Source organism: Chiloscyllium punctatum, chromosome 42 (genome assembly GCF_047496795.1).
Source record: "Chiloscyllium punctatum isolate Juve2018m chromosome 42, sChiPun1.3, whole genome shotgun sequence".
NCBI lineage: Eukaryota > Metazoa > Chordata > Chondrichthyes > Orectolobiformes > Hemiscylliidae > Chiloscyllium > Chiloscyllium punctatum.
This window is the reverse complement of record NC_092780.1, coordinates 40,625,285-40,637,470: the sequence shown is the minus strand read 5'-3', so window position 1 is coordinate 40,637,470 and position 12,186 is coordinate 40,625,285. Positions and strand designations below refer to the sequence as shown.

General features: G+C 41.5%; 1 protein-coding gene across 1 annotated transcript in view; it reads right to left on the bottom strand.

Annotated features, from left to right (window-relative positions):
- The window catches only part of mrc2 (mannose receptor, C-type 2), a 299,439-nt gene extending 288,096 nt beyond the window's left edge, over positions 1–11,343 (bottom strand). The window contains exon 1 of the mRNA XM_072561856.1: positions 11,069–11,343. Coding sequence (XP_072417957.1) covers positions 11,069–11,159 — 91 coding nt within the window. The 5' untranslated portion in view covers positions 11,160–11,343. The remainder of the gene's footprint in view (positions 1–11,068) is intronic.
- Between the last annotated feature and the right edge of the window lie 843 nt (positions 11,344–12,186).

Genomic DNA, 12,186 nt, shown 5'->3' with positions numbered 1-12,186 from the left:
ATTTAGATGAGAATATAGAAGGCATGGTTAGTAAGTTTGCGGATGACACCAAAATTGGTGACATAGAAAACCTTCTTTCACTGTCTACTAAGATTACAAAGGGATCTTGATCAAATAGGTCAATAAGCTGAAAAATGGCAGATGGAGTTCAATCTGAATAAATAAGAGGTATTGCATTTTGGTACAAAAAACAAGGGAAGGGAGAGCCTTGGGTAGTGTTGTAGAACAGAGGGATCGAGGGTATATAATTCTTTGAAGTTTGCAGCGGGTGGTTAAAAAGACGTTTGGCACACTTGCCTTCATTGCTCAGTCCTTTGAGTATAGGAGTTGGAAAGTCACGTTGAGGTTGTACAGGACATTGTAAGGCCTATTCAGGAGTGTGTCTCCTGTTCTGGTCGCCCAGTTATAGGAAGAATATTAACAAGCTGGAGAGGGTTCCTAAGAGATTTACTAGGATGTTGCTGGGTATGGAAAATTTGAGTTATAAAGGAAGGCTGGATAGGCTGGGACTTTTTTCACTGGAGTGTAGGAAGTTGAGAGGTGAACCTGATAGAAGTTTATCAACTAATGAGGTATAGATAGAGTTAATGGTGGCTGTTTTTCTTTCCCCAAGAATGGGGCATGTCAAGACTGGGGAGCACACTTTTAAAGTAAGAGGAGAGGGATTTAAAAAAAAGACATGAGGCAAAATTTGTTTTACAAAGGTGGTGGTTTGTGTGTGGAATGAACTTCCCGAGTAAGTCGTTGATGTAGACACAATTACAATGTTTAAAGGGCATTTGGATATACTTGAATAGAAAAAGGTTTGGAGGAATATGGGCCGGAACAGGCAGGTGAGACTAGTTTAGTTTGAGATTATGTTTGACATGAACTAGTTGGACCAAAGGGTCTGTATCCATACTGTATAACTCTGATTCTATAACAGTAACTACACTTCAGAATTAAAAATCACAACACCACTGATGAAGAAGCAGCGCTTCGAAAGCTAGTGCTTATAAATAAACCTGTTGAGCTATAACCTGGTATTGTGTGATTTTTTAGAACTTTGTCCATCCCAGTCCAACACCAGCACCTCCAAATCTACACTTCAGAAGTAATTAATTGGCTATATAGCACATTGGAGCGTCCAGAGGTTGTGAAAGGCATTATATTGATGCAAGTTATATTTTTTTCTATTCTGCCTGCATTAAATTAGGACGCCCACACTGAGGAACAGAGGGAGAATCTCAGCCAAAGGTTTCATGCCCTAATTAACAGTGTGTTTATATATTCAGAGGAAATTTTCATTGGCTTGATTCCTCCCACACAAAGTTCAGCAGGGTAATCATGAGCAAATCTATCCACACTGCAGACAGGTCTACTTGACCATCAGAAACTCTAGGACCATGAAACTATATTGATTGTTGTAAAAGCCCATCTGATTCCCTCATGGGAAGGGAATCTGCTGTCTTTATCTGACCTAGCCTACATGTCACTTCAGATCCCCAGCAATGCCATTGATTCTCAACTGTTAGAACAAAGAACAGTACTACACAGGAACAGGTTCTATGGCCCATCAAGCCTGTGCTGACACATGATGCCTTTCTGATATAAAAACCTTTTGCCTCTATGCCATCCATATCCTTCCATCCCTACCTGTTCACATGTCTGTCCAGATGCCTCTAGAATGTTTCTACATACCTGCCTCTACCACTTCCCCTGGCAGTGCATTCCAGGCACTTACCACCCTCGAGGTAAAAACCTCTATTCCTGATGAAGGGCTTTTGCCCAAAATGTTGATTTTCCTGCTTCTCAGATGCTGCCTGAACTGCTGTGCTTTTCCAGCACCACTCTAATCTAGAACCACTTACCACCCTCTGTATAAAAAAAAACTTACCTCTCACATCTCCTTTAAAAACTTTCCCTTTTACCTTAAACCTTTGTCCTCTAGTAATTGACTTTTCTATCCAAGGAAAAAGACTGACTGTCCATTCTATCCATGCTCTCAATTTTGCAAACTTCTGTGATTTGAGAAGATTTGTAGCTAAGGTTGTGGATCAGGTTGTAAGTTTGCTTGCTGAGCTGGTAGATTTGTTTTCAGACATTGTCACATGCAAGGTAACATTATCAGTGAGCCTCCAATGAAGCACTGGTGTTAACAAAGCACAAAAAAAAATTTACAGCCCAGAAACAGGCCCTTCGGCCCTCCAAGCCTGAGCTAATCCAAATCCACTGTCTAAACCGGTCACCCAATTCCTAAGCATCTGTATCCCTCTGCTCCGCACCAACTCATGCATCTGTCTAGACGCATCTTAAATAAATCTCCCGTGCCTGCCTCTACCATCTCTGCTGGCAATGTGTTCCAGGCACCTACCACCCTCTGTGTAAAATACTTGCCACATGTATCCCCCTTAAACTTTTCACCTCTACCTGAACGCGTGACCTCTCGTTATTGAATCCTTCACCCTGGGAAAAAAGCTTATCTGTATCTATCCTGTCTATACCCTTCATGATTTTGTAGACCTCAATCAGGTCCCCCCTCAATCTCCTATTTTCTAATGAAAACAAACCTAATCTACTCAACCTCTCTTCATAGCTAGCACCCTCCATACTAGGCAACATCCTCATAAACCTTCTCTGCACCCTCTCCAAAGCGCCCACGTCCTTTTGGTAATGTGGCGACCACAACTGTACACCGTATTCTAAGTGCAGCCAAACTGACGTCATGTACCATTTTAACATGACCTGCCAACTCTTATACTCAATACCCTGTCCAATGAAGGCAAGTATACCATATGCCTTCTTGCAGAAGGCTTCAGGGTCCAGTGGACCTGAACTCCCAGATCTCTCTCTGTCCTGCTTGCTATTTATCTGTCTTGGTCTGCTGAGGTGGGTGATATCACTTCTGGTTCTTCTTCCGACAGGTTGGTAAATGGGGTCCAAATCGGTGTGTTTGTTGATGGAGTTCTAGTTTGAATGCCAGGCCTCTAGGAATTCCCGTGCGGGTTTTGGTTTAGCCTGTCCAAGGATGGATGTATTGTCTCAACGTTTACAGGAAAGCCATACACACTGACCAAATATTCAACTGGAGCAACCATCCTAATGCCTACAAATGGGGCTACATCAGGACATTATTGAAATGAGCCACAATACCCTGCAGCACCCCGGAACATAGAGAAGCAAAGGAAAAAACACCGACACAACACATTCCGGAACAACGGTTACCCAATAAACGCAATCCGCTGATTCCAACACCCAAACAAGAAGACACAACACGCCAGAGTCTCTAGCCACCCTGCCATACATTAAAGACATCTTGGAGATGACGACCAGACTACTCCAGCCTCTGGTAGCCCACAAACCTACCACCGCACTGAAACAGCTCCTGATGAATTTAAAAGGACTCTGTACCAACCAGCAGAACAAAAAAAAAACACCCTGCAAGGACTGCAACAAACATTACATTGGGCAGACAGGAAACTACCCGCCAGGATACACAAGCACCAACAAGCCACTAAAAGACGTGATCAGCTATTACTAATATCCACACACACAGACAAAGAGGGACATCAGTTCGACTGGGATAAATACGTCCATCCTGGGACAGGGTAAACAAAGACATGCACAGAAATTCCTTGGCCTGGCATTCAAATCGGAACTCCATCAGCAAACACATTTATTTGGAACCCCTTTACCAATCTCAGAAAGAACCAAAGTGATAATACCCATGACAACAGATAAATAGAAAGCAGGACAGAACACCAGCGCTTCATCGGAGGCTCACTGATAATGTTACCTCGCACGGTAACAAAATGTCTGAGAACAAATCTACCAGTGAGCAAACTTACAACCTGATTTGTAAACTTCTATCAGGTCACCACCCCCTTAGCCTCCAACTTTCAAGTGAAAACAAGATAGCTTGTCCAATCTCTCCTCATAGCTAATATCCTCCAGGCAACATCCTGGTAAACTGTTTCAGTACCATCTTCAAAGCCTCAACATCCTTCTGGTAGTGTGATGACCAGAACTGTACACAATATTCAAAATTTGGCCTAAAGTTCTATACAGCTACAACATGACTTGCTAATTTTTAATATTCTGTGCCCCAACCGATGAAGGCAAGCATGCCATCTGCCTTCTTGATGACCTTATCTACCTGGGTTGTTACTTTCAGAGAACTGTGGATCTGTATGCCTAGATCCCTCTGGATTTTAATGCTTCTAAGAGCTCTACCACTTACTGAATGCTTCCCTCCTGCCAAAATACATCACTTTATGTATGTCTGGATTATATTCCATCTGCATTTCTCTGACCAAGTCTCCAACATACCTATATCCTGCTGAATCCACTGGCAATCCTCCTCAGCCTCCCCAAACTCTGTCACCCGCAAATTTAATCAGGCCAACAATTTCCCCCCCCCCACCCCAAATCATTTATATCACAAACAGGGGTCCCAGCACTGATCCACAGCAACACTGATCATAGACCTCCAGTCAGGAAAACACTCTTCCACGCTACTGTGTTCTGTTACTAGGCCAGCTCTGTATCTATCTTCTCAGCTCACCATGAATGCCACATGACTTCATCCGTGGCATCCTGCCACCTTGTCAAAGGCCTTGCTAAAATCCACATAGACAACATCTACCACCCTGCCCTCAATCAGCTTTGTCACCCCCTGAAACTCAAGTTTGAGAGACAAGGCCTTCCCTGCACAAAGCCATGCTGTCTAATCACTACAAAGTCCATATTTTTCCTCAAACAGGAGTAAATCCTTTTGCTACAAATCTTCTCCAATAATTTCCCTACCACTGATGCAAGATTTAGTAGCCTATAATTTCCCAGATTGTCCCTGTACTCCAAAAGGATCAAGCAAGCCACTCATTTCAGCAAACAGGGAATGCTAGCGATACTCATGTCCCATGATAGAGTTTTTTTTTTCCAAAATCTAATAACTATTATAATACGATAGAGTGCAATAAAGGAACAAATGCAGAACTGCTGCTGAGCATGTAGATTTTAGAGAAGGAGGACTTCAGTAGGTTGGGACAGGAGAAGTCTGCACTATAATTCAAAAATCCTGTTCATGGTAAAAGAACAGAAAGTCAGTGGTAGGTGCTGGAACGAAAAATTTCTGAAACAGAGCCATTAATAATCATGAAAGAGAAAGAGTTCTAATTGCCAAAGAAAGGCATGGCATGGAAAACTGAGGAAACAAGAGGAAAGGCAAACCTGAAAGAAAAAAACATAAAAACATACAACACTAAACACAGATCCTGGTTACGAGGAAAGATTAACAATAAAAAATATACACAACAATAAAGAGAGCTATAGGAAGGGAGAATGAAAAGAAAAATCTCAAGTGACACCAAAATCAACACAAACCCGATATAATTAATGTTAGGCAAAAAGTGTTGGTCAGAAGCAGTGTGCCCCGCATGATAATTATGTTATTGTCAATGAAACTAGAAAAGTGAAGACATTCTGAATACTACTTTGCACTACACAAGAGGAAGGGATCTTAGACATCCTACTGAAACTGAATCAGTGATAGGAATTTATCAAAATTAACAAAAAAGTTAATAATCAATCATTCAGAAAATAAATGGCTGACTTTCTCCCACACTACCCCCATATTGCTTCATTTCATTAATACTTACAAATTAAATTACCTCAGTCTTGAACATACTGAATGATTGAGCCTCCACAGCTCTTTAGGGTAGCAAACGCTAAAGAAATCGTGAAAAAAAATTCCTCATCTCATTCTTAAATAGTTGAGCTCTTATTTCAGATGTTCTGGTTTTGTGGAGTGGGGTCTCGGGTCCCGGGTCCCATATGGGATAGGAAATGGTTTTGTCAGCTCTTGTGGGGAAGTGCCTTAGGGTGGTGACAGTGTTAAGTCAGAGTCCTCAGAGAGGAGTTTCATTGCCTCTCATATATAGATCTTGTCTTTTCCCATTACATTGATATTCTTGCTAAATGTCTGAGTAGGGCAATTTGAAAAGTTGAGACTACATCTCTTTTTGAGCAACACTTAAGTTCTGTGATATAAAACTGCTAGTTACCTTAAATTATAGCCTACTTCGTTAAAAATTTTAAATCATTATAATTTTAATAAGAGACTTTAAAAAAAGGTTAGTGGTCAACCAATTTTCTATAAACAGGAATTCAATGTTGAAAACCATGACATCATTCAACTTGAAGCTAAAAAGATAGAGTATTTTATAAACAGCACAAAACCAGAATGTGGAGGAGCCAAGAGATGTGTTTTAAAATATTGAAAAATCACTAAAAAGCTTCTGGACAAATATAAAAAACCTAATTTAAAGACAAATGGAATGTTACCATTCATCTCAGATGAGCTGTGAAGTTCTTCAGACAGAAATAAATATATATATATATATAATATATAACCAGAGACATTTAAAATTAGACCAGTATGAGTTGTTAAACATAGATAATTTATTATTTTATATTCCCTAAGCTGACTCCCTCTGCTGGTACATGTGGGTGTGGTGCATGGCATCAACTGGACTGAACACCCAATGCAATTTTCAATACACTGCATGGGCTGCAAGACAAAGCAGTGGAAACTGCATCACTGTCATATGGAGCTCCAGACAGGTCACACCCGAAACTCTGAGCAGTTTAGGAAAGAGAATGAAACCAGAGCAAAAACCATCAAATTCTGTACAAATGGTTTCTGATAAGACTATTATTCCCTTAAGCAAATACGATGAATTGAGGTGTTTGAAATTCTCAATTAATTTGTTGAACTATGTAGGGAGAAACTGCATCCACACCAACAAAGTCCAGAATAATGAGTGCAGCCTAAAAATTAACGTTGGGTTTTCATAAGTGATGTCAGACAGCACTTCTTCACACAAAGGGAAGTGGAAGGTTGAACTCACACCACCAAACAAAAAAGAAAAATTGGGACCGGAGTCAATTGAAAATTTCAAAGTTTACTAAAGTTAATTTAAGTAAGATGCTAATGGTTTTAGAACGGAGGCAGACAGGTAAAGTTAATATCCAGATCAGAAGAAAGTGACGACTGCAGATGCTGGAGATCAGAGTCGAAAAGTGAGGTGCTGGAAAAGCGCAGCAGGTCAGGCAGCGTCCAAAGAACAGACGCGTTGACATTTCAGGCATAGGCCCAAAATGACCCTTAATATTCAGATCAGCCTAGTTAAGTTTCTATTTATTCATTAACAGAATGTCATTGCCACTAGTTGAGCCAGTAATTATTTTTCATTCCTACTGTCCCAGAGAAGATGGTGGTGAATCACCACAGTTCCCGGTGGAAGGCACACCCACAGCTCTGTCAGGAAGGGAGCTCCAGGATTTTAACCCAGCAACACTGAAGGAACAGTGATATATTTCAAAGTCTGAACAGTGAGTTAATTGGAGGGAACTTGCAGGTGGTGGCATTCCCATGTATCTGCTGCCCTTGTCCTTCTCGTTGGCAGAGGTCAGGGGTTTGGAAGGTATGTACCTGCAGTGCACTTTGTAGACTGTACACACTTCAGTCACTGTGGTTCAGTGATGGGTAAAGTGAATATTTTACGATTAGTTATTTGTAAAATATGAAACACCTTTGAATTATTTACGATTTAATTTTGAAAAAAATGGCAGTAGCTGATGCCTAAGAGTTTGCGCTCAAGCCTCTGACAGCTTTTCAGTTGAATAGAATGTGTCGTCAAAAGTTGCCCAAGAACCAGACAGAGGTAACTCAGCCACAAACTGTCCACAATTCCATGGGGGGGGGGGGTGGTGGAAGAAGAGGGTAGGGGAGAGAATGTTCACACACTTTCATTACATACCAGTGTGTACTGTTGCATCATGTAGTTTGATATACAATGTACATTGATTACATATATCACATACACAATATATATGTCTTATATATACACATGTATATCCAACCAACAAACTAGCTAATGAAACAAAAACAACAATGCATCTTAAAGACCTCCCCTTTATTGTCTACTACTTTCCTTCCTCAATGGGATACCAAAACAGAGATTCGCAGAAATATTTTAATTACCTGCATCCTCTACCTAATGTGGAACTGTACAGTAAGTTAAAGAGGCTCCAGTATGTAAACAATACAATGCATCTCTCAGAGTCCAGGCCAAACAACAAGACTGGAAGTTCTTCTGTTCGTTTACATGATCTGAAGCCCCTGTGTGGGTGTATTTCAAAATTCAGTGCCTCCTGTTGTGTGTTACACTCCATACAGTTCATTCCAAGCTGCATTTACCAACCTCAGTCATAGCGATTCCCTGGTACACACATTAGTAACATTCGTGCCATATAAATGAGGCAATGACCATCATCAATAAGAAGCAATCTATCCACTACTGCTACACATTCAATGATTTACCATGACAGAATCCCCCACCATCCTGGGGTTATTATTGACCAGAAACTCAACTGGACTCATCACATAAAAACAGCAGCTACAATGGCAGTTTAGAGGCTAGAAATACTGCAGATAGTAACTCACCTTCTGATTCCCCCAAAGCCTGTCTATTATGTACAAGGCACAAGTCAGGAGTGTGATGGAATGCTCCCCATTTACCTGGATGGGTGCAGCTCCAACCCTCAAGAGGGTGACACCATCCAGGACAAAGCAGCCCACTTGATAGGCATGACATTCACCACTAACAATCTACAAGATGCACTGCAGAAATTCAAAGTTCCTCAGACAGCATCTTCCAAACCCACAACCACTTCCATCTGGAAGGACAAGGGCAGCAAATACATGGGAATACCACCACCTTCAAGTTCTTCTTCAAGTCAATTACCATCCTGATTGGATATACATAGCCATTCTTTCACTGTTGCTGAATCAATATCCTGGAAATAAATTCAGTGTACATTCTGGACCCTTACGCTCACTCAGACCTAAACCAGCTGTACCTGCTTAAAACATGGATGGAGTTGACAATCTATTATAGATGCAAAGAATAAGCAAGTCAGAAAGACTGCAGTACTCTATGAAGTGGCAACACATGATGAGATTGAATCAGAGGAATGGGTAGAAAAATTGGGACTACAAAATAATGGAAATATCTCCTGACCACCCAACCCGAGGAACAAATTGAAAATCCCAAAACTGAGGCTGAAAGGGTCGTCATTAGAAAAGGGTGTTAAGGAATATGGAACCAAGGTGAGCTGAACAGCAATTGAGACTCAAGATGCCTCATGGTTTCCTGTGATGTCTATCAGTAAAATTGAAAATCATTATTTGAGGATGATTTTGAGCTAAACTACAACCATAAGCAGAAGAGCCAACATAAACTGATAAAAAGCAAGTTTAGGGCCAATTTCACACAAAGTGGGTACCATCTGGGGTCTGGGCGAGACAAAGTAAAATCTCAGGAGTCGGATCAGGGGAATAGAAAGGTTTAGTTTCTGTGCAATTGGAAGATGATCCAATGACTGCCCTTATCTGTATATATTCATGAAGGGCTCCTGCCCGAACTGTCCATTCTCCTGCTCTTCAGATGCCGCCTGACCTTCGTTGCTTTTCCAGCACCCCACACTCGACACTGATCTCCAGCATCTGCAGTCCTCACTTTCTCCATATATTCATCCTACTCAATCACAGCAAACTCCTCGACTCAATACTCAGGTGAGATTCTGGGAGACAGCCAGCAGCCTCATTTGTTGCTGCTCCTTTAAGTCAGTGATTCAACACCGCTAACACATGGCACTGACTGCACTAATCTCATTAAACCAAGGCCACCCCAAAACACCCTCTCAGCTGCACCTAACTACTGTAAAAAAAAATTGGGAAATTCTTTCCAGTGTCCTGGCCAAAATTCACCCTTCAAATACTTGAATACGTAAAACAAAAGACCAAGTCATTATGACGTTGCTATTTGTGGAAGTTTGCGGTGCAGATTGGATAACATTTCCTACATGACAACAGTAATTAGCTATTAACTTCAGGGATCATGAAAGGTGCTAGAGAAACAAATCATTTTCTTCTTTCACTTTATTAATGGGACTGCATCTTGCCAACTCAACTCCAAGAGGCTGGTTTCAGGCAGGAAGCCTCACCTGGTTTCATGGAATAACTTGCAATGACATTTTGTGCTCACCCCAAAAAGATTTATTTTTATTAAAAAAAAGACGAGGGATTTAAAATTATTTAAAGGATTTAATGTCATAGATGTTATACTCTTTCCGCCCCCCCCAAACGTGGATATGCCACTGAGATCAAGAAGAGCATGAGGCATTTACAGACTGGCATTGAAGTGGAGTTTAAAAGGCTGTTTCAAAACGGAGTTAGATTTTTGATTTACCAGGATTATAGAAGCAGCCAGGTGAAAATGTAGTCGATGCCACAACTCCCACAGCCTCAGAGTCAAATGACCTATTTCTTATATTCCTGTGATCTTAAAAAGTACGCAGTGAAAGGCTCCCATGGAAATAGTTCTCCTAATCCCAGTGTTCCCTAAGACTGCTACCAATGGTGGGCCCCACCAACAAACAAGGGTCAGTGAACCCAATTAAACAAGAAACCTACAGCTATACAGAGTGAGGGTAGGTCAGCCCCTTCTGCTCAAGCAGTGCCCAGCAACTTGCTTCACTGGATGGGGGGGCACTGCCCTGTAAGAAAGGGCCAAGGCTGAACGGTGATGTGGATAGGCAATTCCCAATCAACCAGACACTGTTAAAAGGCGAGGGTCATCTTCAAAGCACTTTCTCCACAAACTGCAGTCTCTTACAACAGTTTGACTTCTTGCTTTAAAAAAAAAGAGTTTAAGAAATCATCCCCTCCCCCCGAAAAAAGAAAACACACAAAAAAAAGTCACATCTGTTTCCACTCAGTTCAGGACATTCCTTATGCTGGGTCCAGCCATGAAAACTCACTTTATTTGACGAAACTAAGTGTGTGAAGCTTCAGTAAAATTCGAAATAAAAGCATCAAGCTCTCTAAAACGATTGGGAAAAGGGTTGTAATGAATGTTTAGGGGAAAATAAAAAAAACCTTGCCATCCCTTCCCCTGTGTGTTTGGCAGCCGGACAGCTAAACAAAAATCTGAATGAATAAAGAGCTTTTCTTTTTTTCTCTTACCTGAAGTGACAGAGTTTAACCCGGCAACAAGGAGGAGGCAGAGAGAATGCAGGCCGGCCAGGGGAGCTTGGCAGCGGCTCCCACTGCCCATGGCTAGCGGGGAGGGGAGGGACTGGCACCGGGGGCTAGGGCTGAGTCCGATCCGAGCGAAGCCCCGTCTGTCTCTGAGCGATTCCCGGCTTCAGGGAGACTGCGCGTCAACAGAGAGAGAGCCCAGAGTCAGAGTGAGCGCCACTCCAGTAACAGAGCTTCCAGTATTCCCAGCCAGTCAGCATTTACTCCCGCCTCTCCCACACTTCAACTCTCACTGTGAGATTCCCATCTCCAACCATTTACACCGCTTCTACTTTGTTTTTTTTTAAAAAGTTACACTGGCATGAAGAAAGTCTGTTTTCAATTAACGAGGTTAACCTCCAAGATTTCTGCACTAAATCTCTCCGTCCATTAGAATTAACAAAAAAAAGTGTATACTCTCCACTTCTCTTTGGATTTTGAAACTACCAGGATGTATTTCAACACGTTTCTTGTCAGCTTTTTTTCCTTAATACATACGAATTAGGAGTAGGCCATTCAGCCCCCAAGTCTGCTCCACCATTCAAGTTTTAACTTCTTTCTACCTTGTTCTTCAGATTCTGTACCTGGGGAGCCTATACCTAAGATGGTGCCTGGTGTTGGCTACATTACATTCTTTTCATTATATTCCTGTAGTTTTGTACTGGAATACATATGACAACATGAATCAAAATCAATAAGATCATGCCTATTAACTGAAATCTTCATCCTCCCTCTCCCTTATTTTTTCCCCTCCATTTCTTTCCCACCAACATTCCTTCTGCTGGATCCAGCCATGAAAACTCACTTTATTTGACAAAACTAAAATGTGTGAAGCCCCAGTAAAATTCAAGTTAGAAGTATCAAGTTCTCTAAAACAGGTGGAAAAAAAGTTGTATGAATGTTTAGGGGAAAAACCTGTAGCCAATTAAATAATTGGAGATAGTGAGGACTGCAGGTGATGGAAAAGGGACCATTCCCTCTATAACTCACTCATTAGATCAATACTCCCTGCCACCTTTCCCTACAGCTACAGGAGTTGCAAAACCTACCCTTACACTTCCCCT